General features: G+C 46.8%; 1 protein-coding gene across 3 annotated transcripts in view; it reads left to right on the forward strand.

Annotated features, from left to right (window-relative positions):
- Positions 1-18437, forward strand: part of kiaa1328 (KIAA1328 ortholog) — a 248111-nt gene extending 229674 nt beyond the window's left edge. For all 3 annotated transcript variants that reach the window (XM_072497237.1, XM_072497238.1, XM_072497236.1), the window contains one exon: positions 15342-18437. In XM_072497237.1, the coding sequence (XP_072353338.1) occupies positions 15342-15567 (226 nt within the window). In that variant the 3' untranslated portion in view covers positions 15568-18437. The remainder of the gene's footprint in view (positions 1-15341) is intronic.
- Positions 18438-25108: the final 6671 nt, after the last annotated feature.

Raw genomic sequence — 25108 nt, forward strand, 5'->3', positions numbered from 1 at the left:
GGAAATTACCATCAATTTTTGTAAAAACCGATCTGGTTCATGAATGTCCTTTAGAGAAGGAAATCTGCTATCCTTGGTCTCACTGACATGTAACTCCACATCCACGGTAATATGGCTGACTCTTAACTGCATGGCCACCTGTGCACCAGTTTAAATAAAATTCTTTGTTTATATTTCTCAGGATTTGTTATAACTGCAAAGGTCTTTTTGAATGTTTTTTTTACTCATTCAAGAGATGTGGGCTTCGCTGGCTAGGCCAGTGTTCATTGCCCATCCCTAATTGCCCTTGACAAGGGGGTGGTAAGCTGCTTTCCTAAATCGTTGCACTTCATGTGGTGTAGGTACACACACAGTCTTGTTAGGGAGAGAGTTCCAGCATTTCACCTAGCGACAGTGAAGAAACAGATATACATTTCCAAGTCAGGTTTGTGAGTGGCTTGGAGGGGAGCTTCCAGGTGGCCATGTTCCCATGTGTCTACTGCCTATATCTAACTGCTTCAAGACATACAATGTTTTGGCCTCAATAAATTTCTGTGGTAACAATTTCCATCGGCTCACCGCTCTCTGGATGAAAACATTTCTCCTCATCTCTGTCCTAAATGGTCTACCTAGTATCCTCAGACTGTTCTGGCACCCCCACCATCAGGAACATTCCTGGAGACCCCCACCATCGGGAACATGATAATTTTATGCCAATTCTGAATTGGCGATTAAAAAAAATATATATATTTTTTATTGGAAATCTTTTCAGTTATAACAGTGCAATATTATACGGATGCTTCAGGTTGCAATATAAACGAAGATGGTCAACAGTTAAGCGCACTTCCAAACCTTAACTCTGTTAGGCCTTATCATATTGCGCCTGAAAACTGTTCAAATGCGCGAGACAAGACTGATGTGCCCGCTTGGCATCATCCACCTCTCTGTCCCTTGCTGCTAACTGCTGTTTTAAATCTCTATTCTCCTTCTCTACCTCCGTCCTAACGACCTCCTCTGTGCCTCGCAATTGTGCCAAGCAGGACACGATTGCCATCGGCTTGCGAGCTTTCCCTAAGCTCTTCTTGTGGATCTCTGACAGGTTCTCCCACCAAGTATGTCCTATACTCCCGGGTCCTGTTTCCTCATTATCGCAGAATTCACTCCAAAGGGGCCATCCTTTGCCTTTGAGATATTTCCTGATCTCATCTTCCCAAACGGGGCACTGTCCTACTCTACTGGTCGCTGTGACCTCGAATTCCTGAGGGTTCATAAGGCATTGCATTGCCTTCATTGCCATTCTCTCTATCTAGGTTCTCTACTGAATTTGGAACAGGGGGTGATAAAGTGGTGATGTAAACACGGGTACGGCTTACGCTATTTTCCGGCCTACAAAACTCCCGACAGTTTTACGCAACAAAATCTCTCAGGTTTACCTTATACCCCTGTTAGTACGCATGCATTAACACACTTCCGAATCTCAGGGGCTTGATCAGTACTGTTCTTACGCTTGTGGTTTTTCTGTTTCCAAGTGGATTCCAATTCAAATTTTGGGTTCTCTCGGAGTGGTTAGGCCACTTCTAAGTCGAGTGTCGTCAGATGTCGCCAGTAAATGTTGCTGATTGGCTGTTTGACTTTTAATTTGGCTCTGTTTAATTACGTTTGCTCAAGAGTCGCCAGAACCGAATACTGGTCAAAGACTCAATAAACCAGTTAGTAAGTTCAAAAGCAATGCTCACTTATTTACATGCAGTCAAATCTACTCATGCATAAACTCTACAAACTAAACTACCATTGTTACTAAATCCTATACTTAGCTTCGGGTGCCCACTCAGTCAGAGGAACAATGGCCGTTGCTGGTTCTGAGGCTGCTGGGTTGAGCTGTTTACAGGATAGCAACTAGGAGTGTCTATCTCGTAGGGTGCGTTGGCTTGGAACTTACTTGGTCTGGTGTAGCTGCTAGGCTGGTCTCTCTCTTCGCTGAGAGCCAAAGCCAAAGAACAAAGATTCTCACTTGGGGAATATCTTTTATACTAAAAGGGGCTTCGCGCGCTTTTGGGTGGGCCTTAAACTTGGCTTCAACTGATTGGGTCTTTCCCAATCATTCGTATCGATCTTCCTCCAATAGAGGATGGGTTCCCTGATTGCTGGGCGTGCCCTAGATGGTCGTTGGTTTGCTTTGTTTTAGTCTCTTCTGGCGCCGGGGTGTCTGCCTTAACATTGTGTATCTAAATATTTTCCTTTTGTCCCCAGAGATGGCTCATTAGTATGTAGATTGCTTAGCAGTTTCTGTCCTGTCTGAGAGCTTAAGGTTCTAATCAACAGACAGACCTTCCACCTGCTTGTTTCTTAGTATTGTCCAATTTTCCCTGCATTCTTTGCAAGTGTCCATTTTGTAATCGGGACGTGGCCATCCCAGATGGCTACAACTCCCTCCCCCGACAATAAACTAAAATCCCATCAACAGTTGATGGTGACTAACTCTTTGAAAAAACAAATGAATAGCTGCCACCTTGAGTAGAACCCCCCGACTGTCCCTCTAACGATATACTTGCGGGGGAGGTGGTGGCGTAGTGGTATTGCCACTGGGCTGGTAAACGAGAAACCCAAGGTAATTCTCTGGGGACCCAGATTCGAATCCCGCCTCTGCAAATGGCTAAATTTGAATTCAATTTTTAAAATCTGGAATTAGAAGTCTAATGATGACCATGAAACCATAGCCGATTGTCGTAAAAATCCATCTGGTTCACTAATGTCTTTCCATCTGGTTCACTAATGTCCTTTAGGAAAGGAAGTCTGCCACCCTTACCTGGTCTGGCCTACATGTGACTCCAAACCCACGGCAAAGTGGTTGACTCTTACTGCCCCCTCAAAGGGCAATTAGGGATGGGCAATAAATGCAGGCCCATCCAGTGATGCCCATGTCCCATGAATTAATTTTTAAAAACTTGACCTTCTCAAATGTAAAAATTCCATGCGGTCACACAACTAGGCCGAGGCACTGGGCAGAATAGGAGACCTCCACCCAAGCAGAACTCGCATCAGGGTTATTAACAAGGCAAAGGCGAGGACATGCACCATTGCCCCTGTCTGCAGCACCGGCGAGTCCAATACCCCGAAAATAGCCACCAGCGGACAAGGTTCAATGTTAAGATTCTCTGATATGGTTAGCACTGCTGCCTCAAGGCGCCGAGGTCCTAGGTTTGATCCTGGCTCTGGGTCACTGTCCGTGTGGAGTTTGCACATTCTCACTGTGTTTGTGTGGGTTTCGCCCCCACATCCCAAATATGTGCAGGGTAGGTGGATTGGCCATGCTAAATTGCCCCTTAATTTGAAAAAATAAATTGGGTACTCTAAATTTATACTAAAAAACCCCACATCCATTTGCCCACTCCTAGCAACCAAAGCCTTGCAAAAACACAATGCAAACCGAGCCCATGTTTTTTTACAAATGCTTCCGCATCTTCCGGCGCATTGAAATAATAGTCCATTGTCTCAAAAGTCACTTGGAGCTGCATCAGGTACACCATCCCAAACTGAACAGCACACTTATACAGGGTGGCTTTGGCCTTGTTAAACGCCATCCGCTTCTTTGCTAGTTCAGCTCCAACGTCCTCTAAGGCCTGATGGCGTGGCCTTCCCATTTATAGTCCCAATGCTCCTTAGCCCATTTCAGGACCCGTTACTTCTCCTGGAAGGTGTAGAACCATGCAATAACATCCCGTGGTAGTTCGTTGGGTCAGGGCTTCTGCCGGAGCGTCCGATCGGCTCGATCTAGCTCTGGAGGGAACATGAATCCACCCTCCCAAAACTTAGAAAAGTATTCTGTAGGGAATAGGTCTTCCAAGCCCTCCAGCAACCCCACAATTCTGACATTCTGCCTCTTAGAGCGGTTCTCCAGATCATCTACCTTAGACTCAGTGTTTTGTTTTCACCGGCTATCAGGGAGATCTCAGCCTCCATGGGGGCAATTTTCTTGCAATGTTTTGAAAGACCCGTCTCCATGCCCTCTATGCACTTTTACCATGTAGGAGGCCTTTTCTAACTTCAACCAAATGGGAGTCAGGGCATCCACTATCAACTTACAAAAGTCCTCAGACACGACCCTCCATTGCTTATCAAATTCAACCGCCAAGACTCCGGCAAGCATCTCGGCTGTTATTCGAATGGCCGGAGTCACACGGTGAAAAATACCTCTATCCCTCCAGATACCAAATCCATGGCCCATAAGACCTGGTGGAAAACCTGGGTTACCTTGAATGGGAGAGAGAGCAGAAATTAATTTTGATCTCCCTTCCAGATGGCAGACCATCCTCCACGCTCTTAGAGTATTGATAATTATAGGATTTTCACACCTGTCAGATGCAGCCTTGAAACACAACAGGGCCTGTGAGGAGTATGCAGACTGCCCTGCTTCAGTGTTGAGCAAAAGGAGGAGAGGTCCGCTCTGACACATTGCCGTATGAATCTGAGAGGAGAAGCTAACTGATGCATTTTAACATTAGGCACCCATAACCCCCCCCCCCCTTTTGAGCCACGGAGCTGCAGTTTGGCCCATTTCAAGAGAGGTTTATTTTTGTTCCATAGAAATGAACTGAGCATCCCATTGATTTCCTTTAGGTCCCTGGCATTTGTAATGGATACAATAACCTAGGTGACACATACATCTCAATCAACACTAATAATAATAATAATCGCTTATTGCCACAAGTAGGCTTCAATGAAGTTACTGTGAAAAGCCCCTAGTCGCCACATTCCGGCGCCTGTTTGGGGAGGCTGGTACGGGAATTGAACCTGCGCTGCTGGCCTTGTTTGCATTACAAGCCAGCTGTTTAGCCCACTGAGCTAAACCAGCCCCTACCCTGTCCAAAAACAATATCGGCAAGGGGAGCCAATGGTGCAGGTCTCAACTAATAGGTGCAAGTAAAAGGGGGGGGGGAGGAGTTTGCCCCATACAAATGTCTAAAGGAGGGGGTAACCACAATACCTAAATAACTAAACCCTGAGGGGACCACCTAAATGGGAAATTAGAAATGGGGGGGGGGGGGGGGGGTCTCACTCCAAGCCTTCCCAATGGCACAGCCACATACTTCATAAAATTAATTTCTAACCTGAGAAAAGGTTAAATCTACCGACCACATCAGTAATAGCAGGAACAGAAATATCCAGCTTAGATACAAATAGCAACACGTCATCCGCATAAAACGTAATCTTATGTTGTTTCCCTCCACTGTGTAGCCCAAAAACCGAGGGATCCTGTCTAATTGCCTCCGCTAGAGGTTCAAGAGCTATTGTGAGCAATAAGAGAGATAACGGGCAACCCTGTTGATTCTCAGACCTATAACCACCCGTAAGCACTACTGCCACAAAACCTTTATTAAGCATTTGTATCCACTTCTCAAACTGCCCTCTCAACCCGAACTTCTGCAGCATATAAAATAAATAATTTCACCCGTTCAAAAGCTTTCTCTGCATCTAAAGAGATCACTAATCCATCTAATGCCCGCTTTTGAAAGACTTCGCTGAAATTTAATAGTCTCCTGACATTGTTACAGGAATTTCGGCTCTTTATGAACCCAGTGTGATCATCGGGAGGATTCCTTCTCGGTGCCGATCAGACACTTTGGACAACAATTTCAAATCTACATTCGATTGAGATTGGCTTATAGGATGCACACCCTTCAAGATTCTTGCCTGCCTTGAGAATTAGGGAAATATTCACTTCACGGAACATTTGCGGCAGCAGACCTGCTTCAAGTGAGTGATTATACAAGCCAATCAGTGGATCAATTAACAAGTCTTTAAATTCTTTACTAAATTCGCTTCTAAAACCATTGGGCCCTGGGGCCTTACCTGATTGAAGCTCCCTCAGGGCAAGAGCCACTTCCCCTTTAGGAATAGGAGCATTCAGGACCAACCTTTAGATCTTGGAGATTGTTGGGAGTTTAAGGGAGGTGAAGAAATGCTCTATAACTATTCATGCACCCCAGACTAGTCTGTTTTATATAAATTGGCATACAAACCTTTAAGTGCCTTGTTAATATCCTCTGTTTGAATCATCCTATTACCCTTGGAGTAGTCCTACAGTCAGCTCTATTTCCAGTTAAAAAAAGGCCAATTATCTACTCGGTTTGTTTCCAAACTCATAACTTTTGTTTGGCAAACTTTAAACTCCTCTCAGCACATTGAGTCAGCAAGGAGTCCAGCGTTGTTCCAATTGCATTAATTTCTTTCAGCAACGAACGGTGAGAATTTCTGCCATAATCTCTCTATTTCAGCCAATTGTACTCCCAACTGGCACTGTTGGTCCAGCATTTTATGCCTCTTGTTGGCCATATATGAAATCACTAGGACCCTAGCCTAAGCCTTTACAGGTTTCCCACAAGATAGAGGGATTAGGTAGAAGAGAGGGAATTGGCTGGGTAGAAGAGATCAAACTCAGTCTTTTCGTGTGAGGTCAGGGTATTATCCTGAGCAAAGATGCATCAATTCTCCAATACCTAAATCGGGGGGCGGGGCGGGGGGGGGGGGTAGCTGACAAGAAAGTGAGCTCTTTATCCTTGGGTGCAGTGTTCTCCACACCTCCAAATGCCCCACCTCCTCACAAATTGATGCTCAAGCCCTTGCCTGTTGAGTGGCGGGTTGTCTGGTTGTTGGGAGTTTGTCCACCAAAGGGTTAAGAGGATAGTTGAAGTCCCCACCTGTAAAGGAATTAACAGACGCAAGTTCTGCCAAGTCCACAAAGACTTTAGTAACAAAATCAGAGGAATAGTTTGGTGGACCATATACATTCATTATCAAGACAATTTCCCCATATAAAAGCCCCTTGACAATCACATATCTTATCCCCCTTATCCTTCACACAATCTTCCATTTTGAAAGGCACATTTTCATTGACTAACACTCCGACACCCCGACTACTGGTCGAGAACAAGGCTGTCCCACCCAGTCCCTCTTCACTTTAGGTACTCCTTGTCATCTAAATGAGTTTCTTGCAACAAAGCTATATTAGCTTTCTCTTTTTTAAGGAAAGACAAGATATTTTTTTCTCTTAATAGGATGATGTATTCCCCACACGTTCCAGGAGCAAATTTTCAAAGTAGCTATCGCCATCGCTTATTCAGCCAAAGAAAATATAGAAAAAGATTTTCTGCCCTGTTCGGGTGTGCACCAAAACATACCTCCTCAACTCCAATTATATCAGAGGCACCAATGCCACAATAGAATAATTTTTCTTGGATATGAGACCAGCCTGTACCTTTGCAGGAACCAGGGGCGGGATTCTCCGACCCCCCGCCGGGTCGGAGAATCGCCGGGGGCTGGTGTGAATCCCGCCCCGCCGGTTGCCGAATTCTCCGGCACCGGATATTCGGCGGGGGCGGGAATCGCGCCGCGCCGGTTGGCGGGCCCCCCCGGTGATTCTCCGGCCGGGATGGGCCGAAGTCCCACTGCTGGAATGCCTGTCCCGCCGGCGAGAATCAAACCACCTATCTTACCGGCGGGACAAGGCGGCGTGGGCAGGCTCCGGGGTCCTGGGGGGGGTGCGGGGCGATCTGGCCCCGGGGGGGGGGGTGCCCCCATGGTGGCCTGGCCCGCGATCGGGGCCCATCGATCCGCGGGTGGGCCTCAGCCGTGGGGGCACTCTTTTCCTTCCGCCTTCGCCATGGTCTCCACCATGGCGGAGGCGGAAGAGACCCCCTCCACTGCGCATGCGCGGGGATGCCGTGAGCGGCCGCTGACGCTCCCGCGCATGCGCCACCCGGCAAAGTCAGTTTCGCGCCAGCTGGCGGGACGGAAATCAGTCCGGCGCGGGCCTAGCCCCTCAAGGTTAGGGCTCGGTCCCTCAAGATGCGGAGACTTCCGCACCTTTGGGGCGGCGCGATTCCAGACTGATTCGCGCCGTTTTTGGCGCCGGTCGGCGGACATCGCGCCGATCGCGGAGAATCCCGCCCCAGTTAACGATTCTTTAACCCCAAAATAAAAAAATACAGAAAGTCTACAAAGTCATTTATTCTAAGGGGGTGTAGGGCTACAAACCTTACATCATTATACACTCAAGTCATTGCCCTCAAGGGAGGTAAGATCTCCCACAATACAGAAGAGTACCAAATGCCGTTCCCACATTCTCACCCTACCCATTAGGACGTAAACCACTCGCCCATCTCCCATAGCCATGTTGAGGAGCCTGCTCCACCCCAGTTGCTCTCTTTTGTCGATGATTTTCTTAGGATTGCTCGGCATTTTGTCATCGGCACTTAGCCAGAAATCGTCTAGGGACTAGGGGCTTTTGACCCCTTTTCAAGCCTGCCCACCATCTAAAAGGCACAAGTCAGGAGTGTAATGGAATACTCTCCACTTGCCTGAATGAGTGCAGCCCCAACAACACTCAAGAACCTCGACACCATCCAGGACAAGCAGCCCACTTGATTGCTCCCCCTTCCACAAACAATTAAACCCTCCACCACGGACGAACAATGACAGCCGTGTGTACCATCTACAAGATGCACCGCAGTAACTCACCAAGGTTCCTTAGACAGCACCTTCCAAGACCACGATCGCTACCATCTAGAAGGAGAAGAGCAGCCGGTACCTGGGAACCCCGCCACCTGGAGGTTTCCCTCACCCTGACTTGGAAATATATCACCGTTCCTTCACTGTCGCTGGGGCAACATCTTGGAGCTCCCTCCCTACCTACACCTCAAGGAGTGTAGCGGTTCAAGAAGGCAACTGACCACCACCTTCTGAAGGGCAACTAGCAATGGCAATAAATGCTGGCCTAACCAGCGACACCCACATCCCGCAAATGGATTTGGATTTTGGATTTGGATTTTTGTTTATTGTCACGTGTACCGAGGTACAGTGAAAAGTATTTTTCTGCGAGCAGTTCAACAGATCATTAAGTACATGAAAATAAAAGAAAAGAAATACATAATAGGGCAACACAAGGTGATACATGATAGGGCAATGTAAATATATAAACACCAGCATCGGGTGAAGCATACGGGCTGGAGTATTAATCAGGTCAGTCGATAAGAGGGTCATTTAGGAGTCTGGTAACAGCGGGGAAGTTGTTTTTGAGTCTCTTCGTGCGTGTTCTCAGACTTTTGTATCTCCTGCCCGCTGGAAGAAGTTGGAAGAGTGAGTAAGTTGAGTGGGAGGGGTCTTTGATTATGCTGCCCGCTTTCTCCAGGCAGCGGGCGGTGTAGATGGAGTCAATGGATGGGAGGCAGGTTTGTGTGATGGACTGGGCTGTGTTGACGACTCTCCGAAGTTTCTTGCGGTCTTGGGTCGAGCAGTTGCCATACCAGCCTGTGATGCAGCCAGATAGGATGCTTTCTATGGTGCATCTGTAAAAGGTGGTCAGAGTTAATGTGGACCTGCCAAATTTCCTTATTTTCCTGAGGAAGTATAGTCGCGGTTGTACTTTCCTGGTAGTAGAGTCGACGTGGGTGGACCAGGACAGATTTTGGGAATTTGAAGCTGCTAACCATCTCCACCTCGATGCTGACAGGGGTGTGTACAGTACTTTGCTTCCTGAAGTCAATGTCCAGCTCTTTAGTTTTGCTGGTATTGAGGGATAGATTGTTGTCACTGCACGTCTCCACTAGGTTCTCTATCTCCCTCCTGTATTCTGACTCGTCGTTATTTGAGATCCGGCCCCCTATGGTTGTATCGTCAGTAAACTTGTAGTTGAAGTTGGAACCAAATTTTGCCATGCAGTCGTATGTATACAAGAGAGTATAGTAGGCGGCTATGTACGCAGCCTGGCGGGGCCTCGGCATTTAGGACTATTGTGGAGGAGGTGGTGTTGTTTATTCTTACTGACTGTGGTCTGTGGGTCAGAAAGTCGAGGATCCAGTTGCAGAGTGAGGAGCCACGTCCTAGGTTTTGGAGTTTTGCTATGAGCTTGGCTGGGATTATGCTGTTGAAGGCGGAGCTGTAGTCAATAAATAGGAGTCTGATGTAGGCGTCCTTGTTGTCTAGATGCTCTAGGGATGAGTGTAGGACCAGGGAGATGGCGTCTGCTGTGGACGAATTGCAGTGGATCAAGGCATTCTGGGAGTGTGGAGGTGATGCAATTCATGACCAACCTCTCGAAGCACTTCATTATGACTGAAGTCAGGGCCACCGGACGGTAGTCATTGAGGCACATTGCCTGGTTCTTCTTTGGCCTTGGTATGATGGTGGTCTTCTTGAAGCAGGTGGTGACCTCGGAGCGGAGCAGGGACAGGTTAAAGATGTCTGCGAACACATCTGCCAGCGTGTCCGCGCAGGCTCTGAGTGCACGACCAGGGGTCCCGTCCAGACCCGTCGCCTTCCAAGGGTTCACTTTCAGGAAGGCCGTAGTGACTTCAGAAGTTATGATGGTGGGTATGGGTGTGTTATAGGCTGATGGGGCACTCAACAGTGGATCGTTGGTTTCCTGCTCGAACCGAACATAGAATGCGTTCGAGTTCATCGGGGAGGGGTGCGCTGCTGCTGGAGATACTGCTCGGCTTCGCTTTGTAGCCCGTTATGTTGTTTACGTCTTGCCACAACCGCCGAGAGTCTGCAACGCTACTCTGTGACTCTAGCTTGGTCTGACATTCTCTCTTGGCATCTCGGATGGCTTTGCGGAGGTCGTACCTGGATTTCTTGTATAGGTCAGGGTCACCTGACTTGAACGCCTCAGACTTGTCCTTCAGTAGAGAGTCAATCTCGCGATTGAGCCATGGTTTCCGGTTGGGGAACGTACGTACTGCTTTCTTTGGCACGCAGTCGTCCACACATTTGCTGATGAAGCCTATGACAGTGGTGGCATACTCATTTAAGTTGGTCGCTGAGTTCTTAAATATGGACCAGTCCACTGTCTCTAAGCAGTCACGTAGGAGCTCTTCTGTTTCCTCGGACCAGCACTGCACAACCTTCTTCACTGGATTCTCCCGCTTGAGTTTCTGCTTGTATGCCGGGAGAAGGAGCACCATCTTATGGTCTGAATTTCCAAAGTGCGATCGGAGGATGGAACAGTCGGCGCCCCTGATTTGTGAGTAGCAGTGGTCAAGAGTGTTGTCTCCCCTGGTGGGACAGGAGATGTGCTGGTAGAATTTTGGCAGTACACTCTTAAGGTTGGCCTTGTTGAAGTCCCCGGCCACGATGAACAAGGCCTCCGGGGGTTCTGTTTCGTAGTTGTTTATAACTGTGTACAGTTCGTCCAGCGCCTTCTTCACTTCTGCCTGGGGTGGGATGTAGACCGCTGTGAAGATGGCTGAAGTGAACTCACGTGGAAAATAGTATGGGCGACACTTTATGGTCAGGTATTCCAGATCTGGGGAGCAGTAGGTCGCCAGGGTCGCCACATCCAAGCACCAGGAGGAGTTGATGAGGAGGCAAACCACTCCACCTTTCGCTTTGCCTGATGACGCGGTCTGGTCCGCCCGATGAATTGAGAAGCCTTCAGGTTGTATGGCACAGTCCAGTGAGGCAGGGGTGAGCCATGTCTCTGTGAAACAGAGCACACAGCAGATGAATAATAAAAAAACAAGTTTAAATTCTTAACTGCTATTTTGGGAGTTGAACTCTTGTCCAGCTCACTAGATTACTAACCCAGGAACAACTATTATGTTACCTGTTCTCGTGGAAAAGAACAGGTTATTCACTACAATGTTTTTTATTTGAGGTGCAATAGCTATGAAGCAAAACAACTTCTCTGACACACTGCTGAATGAAGATGCTGGGCGGGATTCTCTTCCCCCCCCCCCCCCCCACCCCCGGGCCAGAGAATCGCCAGGGGGGCGGCGTGAATCCCATCCCCGCTGGCTGCCGAATTCTCCGGTGCCGGGGTTTCGGCGGGGTCAGGAATCGCGCCGCGTCGACCGCCGGCCGCTGGTAGTGCCCCCCCCCGGCGATTCTCCGGCCCACGATGGGCAGAGTGGCCACCCGTTTTAGGCCGGTCCTGCCGGTGTAAATTAGACCAGGTACTTACCGGCGGGACCTGTCTCTGCGGGCGGTCTCGGGGGGAGGGGGGGGGGTGCTGCAGGGGGATCTGGCCCTGGGGGGTGCCCCCACGGTGGCCTGGCCCGCGATCTGGACCCACCGATCCGTGGGTGGGCCTGTGCCGTGGTGGCACTCTTTCCCTCCGCACTGGCTCCTGTGGACCAGCCACTTGGCTGGCTGGTGCGCCACCAAGCCCTTTGACGTCGGCTGGCACGGCGACAACCCTGCCGCCGCCGGCCTAGCTCCTGAAGGTGCAGAGGATTCTGCACATTCCGGGCGGTCCGACGCCGGAGTGGTTCACGCCACTCCTCTGCGCCGGGACCGCCCGCCCCACCGGGTAGGGGAGAATCCCGCTCGCTGTGTTTATGCTGTAACCTGAGCAGTTTAATGTCGCCTGCCGCTTGAAGAAATATGCAGAATGAAATCCTGTTTACTGACATTTATTTCACTTGCTGCTACAGGGTATGAAATAAACATTGTATACAACAGTTGCACACTATTTCTGTTGATTGCCACCTCCTACTAATATAGGCACACGCCACCTGGAACGTCACATGTTTAATATTAATCCTTAGTCTCTGTTAACAGACAAAATTGTCATTGAATTACGTGCTTTGGCTGGATTGATTGTACCCATTAATGTTAGCTCTCAGTTGTCATCTAGCGTCTCTATATAATAAATGATGACTGCCGTTATTTTCTTAAACTAATTTTTTGAACCATTAAAAAAATCTATTATAATGAACAATTACTGTCTAAAAGTAAAACAGCTGTTTTCTGAAAATGCGTAAATCTTTTTGAAAAAATTAATGGAATTAACCTTGTCTGCGACCTTAATTTCTCTTTTGACAGAGGTTATTTGGCATTTTTAATGCATAGAGCACTTAGTGAAATCAGTTGATAGTTTCATCTGAGTCTAAATATTGATATATTATGTTGTACATATTTGATAAGCAAAGTGTGCTTTGTTAAAATAAAAGTTTTTAATAGATGTTGTGGCATGTGAAAATTTACCATATGGAAATTTTTGAAAGGTGGCATGAGTAAAGAGAATTTGAGGATTGGAGTTCCAGAGAAGTGTTTTTGATTTAAGAATCAGCAGCCACTGCAGGACACGGGTAAATATTAAAATACAGTGGGCACCATCTACACGAATGGGGACAGATACACGTAGCGTGAGATTAGCCGGGTGTTTCCCGGCACTTGAAGCGCCAAAAAACACCCCGCTACCTAACGGCCATTCAGGTAGATTGGGGGCCTCAGTGGGGAACTCCAGTTTTCTGCACTGACGAGCTCCACTCACCGGAACTCCTCAGAGCAGAGAGAGATCCAAGTGGTATCCTGATCTCTCGAGCCCCGTCGAGAACCGCAAATCTTACCTCCCCTCCCCCTTCCCCCTAAAGCTCCAACTCACTTTAAGGCGATCCACGGGCACCCCCCCGCCTGATCACCGTCATGCAAAAATTGCCAGTGCTCCTGCCAGTGCCAGGGTGCCCAGGTGGAACCAGCAGTGCCAGGGTACCACTGCCCAGAGGGCATGCCCCTGGGGACCTCCAATTCCCTGGGAGTCCCCCATGAGTGCCGTTCCATCTGGTCCTAGTTTGTGGAGACCAGTACGGAACGCGCTCATCCAAGATCTCCAAGGCGAGGGGGTTAGATCCCACACATTGGTTAGGAATGCATATTAGAGTGAAACAGTTAGGCTCACTCTAATATGCAGATTTGCCAGAAAGTGATACCGCCCACAGTGGGCAGGCTTCACATTGTGATGTCTCGCAAGATTGCGTTAGATCTGGCGAGGCGTGGCGAGCCAGGTAGATCCTGGAAGTGAGATCACCCAGCCTCTACCGGTCACATTGCACTTGCTGCTTTTTGGCCGCAACGAGACCAGTAGATCCCACCTATTGTCTTTTCCATGAGTGAGGGAGACAATTAAGTCTCAAGTGATGTTCAAAAGCAAGTCACGGAGGCCTCCTTTTTTAATAGAATAACCATTGCATACGGTATAACTGTGTAACGTATTAGAATTTCTCAGAAATTTATTAAAGACTTTAAAAACTTGCTATTTTAGCAGTAATATTTTGGTGAAATGCTATGAAATACGGTTTCAGAATTCTTATGTATATGTGATATTAACAGCTGCAAATAATCAGGTAAATTTGACAGCCCCGCCCACTGCAGGAATCGTCGGAGGTGGGACGGACAACTTGATGGGCCGTTTCAAGATCCGTTGACCTCGGGCGGGAATTTCAGGTTTCTGGGCCGCCGCGACCAGAAAAGTCTGCTAAATGTGTTGATGGGAGGGAGACAGAATGTCACCTTTATGCTTCAGTGTGATGGGAGGCTTGCATTTTGTTCAGCTTGGAGCAAAGGATAGAAGGAGGTCTTTGTATCCAATAAGTTATGGAGAGAGACTCAGAAGAGTAATTAATATGCTTGGAGAAAGAACAGAAAACATCCATTCACTTAAATATTTATAAGGAGAGGATCACTAGAGTGCTGGCACAATTGCTACTGCTAGCATCAAGGGCAATTGCACAACTTATTTTAAATCATAGATAAATAGTTCTGGTTGTGTTATTACCTTCTGTACTCCCAACACATTTTGTAGCTGTCAGGTGATGTTTATATCATTGCTACTGTTTTTCCAATCAACAGATTTACGATAACTGGTGTTACAATAAAAGGTGGTACCTATCAGGAATTACTTTTTAGCTGTCAGGACTGCATGCTTAATTCTAGAAAACATTTCTGGTAGATCATGGCATATAAAGTATCCCAGTGGATAAGATGACTACATTTTATCAGCCCCAAAATCATGATTTTTTTCATCCACTCGGCATGTAAGTCTGTTCAGCCACAACGTGCTACACTCCCATTTAGGAGGTAGCCTCAGTTTTTCAACCTATAACTGGGTGCTTGCCTCACCAGTACCTTATAACTGGGGACAAGGGATCAAGATGGTAATATGGCCTGTGTTGCAAAGATGCGCAGAGGTTTAATACCACATCCACACAGAGCAGACCCCACGCAGTGAATAATGAAGACAGTAACCGCCCTCGCCTTCAGTTCATTTCTATATTCGCCATACAACTCAGCTCACTTTTGGAGGGACTTTTCAAGGCTTCAAAGGTAGCCTTATACACTGACATCTACAGGTTGTCGACAATCCTGGAAATAAGAGAGCATCATAACATTGACAGCTTATCATGGTTATTTTATCATCATAAGATCATCATAAGTCCTCAAGTTGTGTGCTTTAAATGTGTGAGATAGAGCTCCTATAGTGCACAATATCTTTTATGTCTTTTATTATGCATATTTTTTATGAGAATGGAATCTCAAATGCTCACAATTTAACATAATTTTTCCCTTCTTCCAATATCCTTAAGCTATGAAGCCTCTCTTGTTCATTTGGTGGATGCATTGAGTCCGATTTCCTCACAAAAGCATAATTCGCACATCAAGGAAGAATACTGCAAGCCAAGAAAAAGCAACATAATTCACAGCAGAAACCATCAAAAGCTTGATAAGACTGGAAAAGCTCCAACAGACAGTGGCGTTTCAGATGATGAATTTGAAGAAAGCAGAATGTTAGAAGATGTGTTTTTCATCTAAAAAAAGTGGTAGAACATTCTCACTGGCATGAGCTAATCATCATGATTTTTGAATTATTTTACTAAAATTGAGGTGTTGAAGAATGTTTTAGTGGTTCATAGACAAGCACAATCCAAAAGACTGTCTTTTAACCTTACATGCTTTGGACCACTGGAGACAAAAGTGTGCGCTGCTGGGTTAATCCAAAATGTAAGTGATTAATGTGCTAGGAATGTTGTAGGATTCTTTAAAACTGATAACTACAGTATACTTGCAACAAAGTTCCTGCGGCATATTATTTTTAAAGCTTTCAAAAAGTTAATTGTCTTAACCAATCTTTCTGTTGCTTTTTCATAATTACTGAGAATTAATATGTGTTGCTTGAATAGAAAGAAACAGCCTTTACCACATTCATTACATATATTACCCTATCGAGAGTACATATTGGCAGAGGCCAAAAAAAACTGAGAAATCATCTGGCATGTTACTATTTTAGATGTGAAACTGCAATAGGTCAATGTGAACTCTCTTCAGATGCTGCTGGTTCTGTAGGCTGAAAATATGTTATATAGAATTGTGATTTTTGACGGTGTGCTATACTCTCTCTAGGAAATATTTGCAGATATAATGGCATTATGGAACGTGCAGGCAAAAACCATTGTTAAAACCATCAACATAATGGTACATACTATATTTACTACTGATGTAGTAAACAGAATCTGTAAACCAAAATAATCAGTGGTCATTTTAATATCTGTAATATGTATATGGAACTAGTTTTAAAGTTTTTTTTTAACACATTTTGTTCCCAAGCTAAGTTTACAAATTTGAACAGCAGACTTGTGTATCCTCCCGTCAGTACACAAAATTAAATTTAACTTCATTTACTCTGCTTTACAAATGTGCCTCAACCATTACCTCAATAGACTACTTTGTACTGTGGTCTTTATTCTATCGCTGGTCATCCTGTGGCTCCCGAGAAAGGTTGCCAATTTGGTACTAATTAGGAGCAGTTTTGGGCTCTTGGCAACTGACAGTTAGATTGAATCTTCCCAAATTGATTTTACTAATCACTTGGTTACAGCAACGTATATCTCTGTTCTCTCAGTTTGGGCTGGAGTTAAAAGACTAATATCCAAATCATTGCATAATTTGGTTGTATGATTTTGTTCCTCAGAATTAGTTTATCAGCTTATTTGTACAATGTTTTGAGTAGCACATGTTAAAAACAGCATGACATAACATAAAAATTGGTCTGCATCACTGTACTTATTGCCCTGCATTCCCAAAAGAGAAGTTTAAGTATCAAGTACCACATTTATCCCCCTGTGAGAAAGATCAATACTTAAAATGAAAATGATATTTTCAAGTTCACGAGTACATATTCTTGGTAAGTGCACAATTTTTAACATGGCCTATACTGATGTTAAATTTCAGACCTAGAAATCAGAATATTCTTATTTCCCACAATTAGAACCCACTGACAGTGAATAAATGGTAACAAAGATGTTGCTGTGAATCAAATGTGTAACAGCCAAGTTAAGATAAATTGAGTGTAATTGTTACATTGGACACTTAATTCTATTATCAGAGACCAGCTGACTCCACATGTATCCTGTTAATAGCTAATATTGGAATACCAGTAATGTCAAATATTGTATAAGGTGTACAGTATATAAAGTATAAATTTAAATGTTAATGTTCAAAAACATCTGTTTCATCAGTTGTATATTTGCTACATTAAAATAATGTTCTTCACTCATTAACTTTAAGTATTAATTTGATATTACACTGATAATTATGAATAATAACTACACCCGTTCAGTCCAGAATACAAACTTTATTTAAAATACATTGCCCTCCTTGGTTTACCTGGACACACTAATATTTAAAAATAAGTAGATTACACTAAAAGAAAGGAAAGGAAAACTTGCATTTATTTGGTGCCTTTTGCATCAATAAGATGTACTGCATAGCTAATGAGTTGCTTTCAGATCCAGCCTATTGTTGAGTAGGAAAACATAACAGCCAAATTGTCCTCAAATCAACAATGAGATGAATGACAATTTAACCTGTTTTGGAGGTATTCATTGAAAAATGTGTATTAACCAGATATTGAGAAAATAGCACCGTGTAATCTTCTACATGAAGGTGGGTTCAGCATTTAATCCACTAGATTGCACCTCTGGCAATGCTGCACCAAAGTGTCTGCCTCGATTATGTGCTTGTGTTCCTGGAATGGGGCCTGAACTCATAACCACCTGACTCTGAGACAATAGTATTACTGGGGAACAAGCAAACACTTAATATACTCAAATCTTGCCCTTTATTAATAGAATAATGACTTGCGGCGGTATGACACCCTGCTGAAAATTGGCCAATTGTGTAGTGCAATTTACTCCTTGAATATCGCAATGATGCACACAAAGTCCTGAATGCAGTGATTATGGCAGGGAATCTGAACAATAGCTGATCAATTGCTAGAACAAATCATCAGTCATAAATAAGGGCGAGCAAGATGGTTCTTAGAAGAGGCTGATCTTGTTGATCTCTGAACATTTCTCCGGACTTCAATGTTGCACTTATTCAATAAGATTTTAACAGAATAATGTTTTTTTTTCTCATATGTATGTTCCAATATCCTTAAAGCAATGAAAGCTGAGTATGGCATTCAGTATTACATTTTTTGAGTGTTCTCTTTATTAATACGTACAATATTTAGTTCAGAGAAGGAAGGCGTAAGTCAAATTGGATGCTTTTGTAGGTTTCATATTTTCATTTGTTTGTGGTTGGTATTTTGGCTATTTGAGCTCCCAATGTGAAGAAGAAATACCATGTGTATAGTTGTCATTTTCTTTAACAGCTTTATTAAAAGAAAAAGATAAAGCCGACTAGAGTGTTGCTGGACTTTGGAATCACCCTACTTTAATCTTGTCCTATAACAAACTCATTAAAATTATGATTAGTTAAATAACTTTCACCAGATTGTGTATGCCCACTAAAATATTGCTGTCTTCGCCTTCTGAATACGCACAGGATGAATTGATCTAAACAAACATGATTTGTCACTAATATAAATGCAAATATAAAATGGTTTTCAGTGTAATTATCTTGTGAAATTTCCTCTAGTTCTTTTTTAATGGTTGCACTTTAAATTGTTTTATAATTTTTGTTTTTTCTCTAGTGTTTTAAGATCATTGCACACAATGTTAATCGGTCTTGAAACAGAAGCAATATTTTATTAACAAAATTAAGTTTGCAGCAAAAGAGGCATTAGTATAATTTATAATTTGGAAGTCCATCTTCCTTGGTGACCAAGACTAGGCCTATAATGGAACTCCTCAGGTCGTAGAATGTTATACCTCAGTTTTTGCACGGTTAATGAAAATAAAATACTCTGGATAACATCTTTACAAATCATAATACTGCATCCATGGCTACACAGGACAGAAGATTAGTCTAAATCATCATTTTAAATGTGAGTCCTCTTTCTGTGCCTTAACATTTGGGCGTGTAAGACACCCATTACTGTAAGCTTTATTTTGTCTCTTTAAAAAAAATGAAAAGTAACCAACTGTGCCACAGAATGATTTCTACATTGAAGGTGTACAATATATCTTAAATAGCTGCAGCTTGGATTGAGCGGCTGATAGTACATATGCAGAACATAGCAGAGGTAGCTAAGCATGATCAGTGCCTGTACTCCAGATACCTGTGGTATTGAATCACAGAATCTTTACAGTGCAGACGGAGGCCATTTGGCCCATCGTGTCAGCACTGGCTCTATGAAAAGATCATTTTACCTGGTCCCACTCATCTATCTTATCCCCATAACCTTGCACATTCCCTCTTTTCAGAGAGCAATCCAATTCCCTTTTGAATACCTCAATCAAACCTGCCTTGACCACCCTCTCAGGAAGTTCATTCCAGACTCCAATCACCCTGTGGGTGAAAACATTTTTCCTCACATCACTTTTACTCCTTTCGCCAATTATTTTGAATCTGTGCCCTCTAGTTGTTGATGGCTTGTTGAGTGGGAACATTTTCTCACTATTTAACCTGTCCATACCTCTCAGGATCTTGAATATCTCTATGAAGTCTCCCCTCAGCCTTCTTGTCTCAAAGTAAAACTGTCCCAATCTCTCCAATTCATCCTCATAGCTACGGTTCTTCATCCCTAGGCAGCAAGGTAGCATAGTGGTTAGCACAATTGCTTCACAACTCCAGGGTCCAATGTTCGATTCCCGGCTTGGGCCACTGTCTGTGCGGAGTCTGCACGTTCTCCCCGTGTGTGCGTGGGTTTCCTCCGGGTGCTCCGGTTTCCTCCCACAGTCCAAAGATGTGCAGGTTAGGTGGATTGGTAATGCTAAATTGCCCTTAGTGTCCAAAATTGCCCTTAGTGTTGGGTGGGATTACTGGATTATGGGGATAGGGTGGAGGTGTGGCCTTGGGCAGGGTGCTCTTTCTAAGAGCCGGTGCGGACTCGGTGGGCCGAATGACCTTCTGCACTGTAAATTCTATGTAAATAATTCTTGTGACTCTCCTCTGTTCTCTCCAGTGCCTTCACAGACTTCCTCAACTATGGTGCTCAGAATTGGACGCAGTACTCTGGATGAAACCTAACTAGTATCTTATATGTTGAATTTGGGGATTTCCACCACGGTCCTCTTTATAAAATCCGTGTCGCCCCAGTGGGCGCGCACACGTTTACCAGGACAACCAGTGCCCCATCCAGGACACCGCTGACTATGACTCATCTTCCCCCTTGGTCCGTAACCATCTTCGTCACCATAAACACCGTCCTCTTGCTTATCAAAATAGTTGTCCCCCTTCCTTACCCGCAGTTGGTCCTTCTCCCTCAGGTGCATCTCTTGGTGGAAGACTATGCCAGTTTTCAAACTTCTCAAATGGGCAAAGACTCTGGATCTTTTCTCTGGGCTGTTAAGTCCCCTGACGTTCCAGATGATAATCCTGGTGGGGGCTTTTGTCCTTCCCCTTCCTGCGGGATCAACCATACTTACTTGGTGGATGTGCCCCTGCACGCCGGGGTATCCTTTCGTTAGGGGGCGTCCAAAATGGCCACGATCGCCGTTCTCACCATGAGGCCGGGCCCTTTGCAGTCCGGGGTTTCTCTTTGTCCAGGGTGAACCCAACATGGCCGCCAACTGAGTGTACGCCATGTGACTGCACCCCTGCACTGCGGGGTTTCCCTTTTTTAGGGACCCTCCAAAGTGGCTGCTTACACCACCTTGTTCCTTCAACCTGAACCTTACCTGCTGAAGCCAAACTGAAACACTTCCCTTTCTTATTATAGTGTTCCCCTCATGGTTCCCCTTTCCCCCTCTGTCCCCCTTTCTAATCCCCTCTCCTCGTCCCTATTTCCACTCTTGCCCCAACCCCGCCCCTCTGGTTTCTCCAACCCCCCCCCACCCCCCTTGCCAGGTGCTCCCTCCCCACCGGGAGGTGAGCTGCAGCCCCCCTTGCTTTCATGCTTCTTAGTGCTAGCGTTCCCCGCTAGTGTGGTGGCCCCCTCCTGGGGCTGATCTTACTCCTTTCCTATGGCTGATCAAAGCTGTTCCCTCTGTCTCCTCTTTACACTCTCCTGCACTCCGCTGCCCTCGCCCTTTCCTGTGATCTGCTGTTTTTGCTCAAAGCGAGGTACTACTGTCCCGTACAAACATTGTTCAAGTCCATCACTGCGCTTTCTCCTTTCTTTCTCCCTTCCGCAACGCTGCCTTGTCTGCCCTTTGTCTAGTCCATTCGTCCGTACAAACTCGTCTGTCTCTGCCAGGGTGTTAAAATATCGTTCCTTGTTTTGGAATTTAACCCAGAGGCTGGCTGGGAATAGCATTCCAAATTTTATCCCACTTTTGTACAGGGCCGATGTGGTGAATGTAAATACAGTTAATTCACCAGTTATGTTCTATGTTTGTAAATACAGTTAATTCACCAGTTATGTTCTATGTTATTAACCCTGTGGGTTTTATCTGTGGGCCATTGTATGGCTTCACCCACAGGGGGAGATGTTGGAGCATGTGCGTACTCAGCCCATGGCACTGCCCCTTTGAAGGAGTGTAAGAGTAGCTGGCCTGTGGGACTGTCCTCAGTATGTACCAGGCGCAGGCAGGCAAAGTTGATAGTTAATTAAAACCACTGTTTTACTCCGACACGAGTCCTTGAGTGAATTGATGGTCGTATCAATTTAATTAACTGAACAAAAACGATTATGGAGTCAGCCCTCAAACCTGACAGACTGGAGCTCGATCCACAGGCCGCGGAGGCGAAGGAAATTTTTTCACACTGGCTGCGGTGTTTCATGGCCTACCTTGCCGCGTCGTCGACGCCACCCGTCACGGATGAACAAAAATTAGTCTCCTCCATGCACGGGTGAGTCACCGCATTTCTGTGCAACTCGAAGAGTCCACCTCATATACTGCCGCTCTCGCAATCCTCGAGCGCATCTACGTGCGGCCTGTGAACGAGGTCTATGCGCGACATATTTTCACTGCTCGACGCCCGGGGAGTCACTCGATGACTATCTGCGTGACCTCAAAGCCCTCGCGTGCAACTGCAACTATCAGACGGTTACGGCCAGTCAGCACATGGAGCTCGCCGTCCGAGACGTTTACGTTGCGGGGGTCAGATCAAATTACGTGCGGCAGCGACTGCTCGATAAAGGGGCCCAGGACCTGGACGAGACGGTGAAACTGGCGACTTCACTGGAGGTTGCTTTCCAGAGCCTCACTGCATTTCCGGCTGAACACTCGACCCCCTCGTGGGCTCCCGACCAGTGACTACCCCAGGCATGTGCTGCGAGCCCACCCGCTCATCATGGGGGGTTACCTTGTAATTTTTGCGGCCAGCCTCAACACCCTCAACAGCACTGCCCAGCCCGCAACGTGCACTGCAACAGTTGCGACGGAAAAGGGCACTTAGCCAAGGTCTGCCTCGCCAAGTTTAAGCACGCAAACTCTCAGACCCGGACTACCAACTCTCAGGCCCGCAGACCTCGCAATGTGGCAGCGTGCATTCCTACTCCGCACAGCACGTGTGACTCACGGGGGCCGTCATTTTGGCCATCCTCTCCCACGCGGCCGGCCACGTGTGATCCATGGGGGCCGCCATCTTGGACGCCATCTTCCTCGACGCCCGCCACGCTTGATCAACGGGGGCCGCCATCTTGGACGCCATCTGCTACGCCGCTCGACGTGTACGACCTGCTCGGACAGTCACCGGGGGACAGCCCCAGCACAGCTGGCCACGCCACTGGTTACCCTCAACTCAGCGCAATCACCTTGGACCAGTCGCGACTCAAGCACCTCAAGAGCTCAATGGTGGCCGTCCGGGTTAACGGGTACGAGACACCTTGCCTGTTCGACTCCGGGAGCACCGAGAGTTTCATCCACCCGGATCTGGTAAGCCGCTGCTCACTCCCGATATTCCCGGCGCAACAAACATTTCCCTCGCCTCCGGGTCGCAATTGGTACAAATCCGAGGGTGCACTATGGTAACCTTAGCGGTACAGGGCGCTGAGTACACTAATTTCCAGCTGTACATGCTCCCAGACCTCTGCGCCCCCCCTCCTTTTAGGGCTCGATTTTCAATGTAATCTCAAGAGCTTGGCGCTTAGCTTTGGTGGACCCCTGCCCCCTGTGTGCAGCCTAGCCACTCTGAAAGTAGACACTCCTTCCCTCTTGGCTAATCTCACCGCTGATTGCAAGCCAGTAGCCACTCGCAGCAGGCGATGTAGCATACAGGACAGAATATTTATTAGGTCTGAGGTCCTGCGTCTCTTGCGGGAAGGAGTCATAGAGGCTAGCAAGAGCCCCTGGAGAGCTCAGGTGGTGGTCGCCAAGACCAGGGAGAAGCTCCGGATGGCGGTTGATTACAGCCAGACCATTAACCGGTTTACGCAACTTGATGCGTTCCCGCTTCCCCGGATTGCAGACATGGTCAATCAGATCACTCACTACCACGTGTTCCCCACGGTGGATCTGAAGTCTGCATATCACCAACTCCCAATCCGTCCGGAGGACCGCCACTACACGGCGTTTGAAGCAGACGGCCGCCTTTTTCATTTCCTCCGGGTCCCTTTTGGCGTCACGAACGGGGTTTCGGTGTTCCAACGAGCAATGGACCGAATGGTGGACCAGTACGGGTTGCGGGCCACGTTTCCGTACTTGGACAACGTCACCATCTGCGGCCATGATCAGCAGGACCACGGCGCCAACCTCCACTGATTTCTCCAAACTGCCCAAAAACTTAGTCTCACCTATAATAAGGAGAAATGCGTTTTCTGCACCACCAGGCTAGCCATCCTCGGCTACGTCGTGGAAAACGGAGTCCTAGGGCCCGACCCTGACCGTCTGTGCCCCCTCCAACAACTCCCTCTCCCTCACTATACCAAGGCCCTCAAGAGGTGCCCTGGACCTTTTTTCCTACTACGCCCAGTGGGTCCCCCAGTATGCGGACAAAGCCCACCCACTATTTAAGGTCACCCTTTTCCCTCTGGCAGCCGAGGCCCGCCAGGCCTTCAACTGCATCAAGGCGGATATCGCCAAAGCCGCGATGCGCGCGGTGGACGAGTCCGTCTCCTTTCAGGTGGAGAGCACCGCCTCAGAGGTCGCTCTCGCCGCCACTCTCAATCAAGCAGGCAGACCGGTTGCGTTTTTTTTCACGCACCCTCACCGCCTCTAAGCTTCGACACTCCTCAGTCGAAAAAGAGGCTCAAGCCATCGTGGAAGCCGTGCGGCACTGGAGGCACTACCTCACTGGTAGGAGGTTTACCCTCGTCACCGACCAACGATCGGTAGCCTTCATGTTAGACAATACGCAGTGGGGCAAAATCAAGTACGATAAAATCTTGAGGTGGAGAACCGAACTCTCCACCTATAATTACGATATAGTATATCGTCCTGGGAAGCTCAACGAGTCCCCAGATGCCCTGCCCCGCGGCACGTGCGCCAGTGCGCAAGAGGACCGACTACGGGCTATCCACGACGACCTCTGCCACCCGGGGGTCACCCGGCTCGCCCATTATATCATAGAACATAGAACATTACAGCGCAGTCCAGGCCCTTCGGCCCTCGATGTTGCGCCGACCTGTGAAACCACTCTAAAGCCCATCTACACTATTCCCTTATCGTCCATATGTCTATCCAATGACCATTTGAATGCCCTTAGTGTTGGCGAGTCCACTACTGTTGAAGGCAGGGCATTCCGCGCCCTTACTACTCTCTGAGAACCTACCTCTGACATCTGTCTTACATCTATCTTCCCTCAATTTAAAGCTATGTCCCCTCGTGCTAGACATCACCATCCGAGGAAAAAGGCTCTCACTGTCCACCCTATCCAATCCTCTGATCATCTTGAATGCCTCAATTAAGCCTACCTTCTTCTCTCTAACGAAAACAGCCTCAAGTCAAGCCTTTCCTCATAAGATCTTCCCTCCATACCAGGCAACATTCTGGTAAATCTCCCCTGTACCCTTTCCAATGCTTCCACATCCTTCCTATAATGCCGCGACCAAAATTGCACGCAATACTCCAAATGCGGCCGCACC

The sequence above is a fragment of the Scyliorhinus torazame genome, chromosome 3 (genome assembly GCF_047496885.1).
Source record: "Scyliorhinus torazame isolate Kashiwa2021f chromosome 3, sScyTor2.1, whole genome shotgun sequence".
Taxonomy (NCBI): Eukaryota; Metazoa; Chordata; class Chondrichthyes; order Carcharhiniformes; family Scyliorhinidae; genus Scyliorhinus; species Scyliorhinus torazame.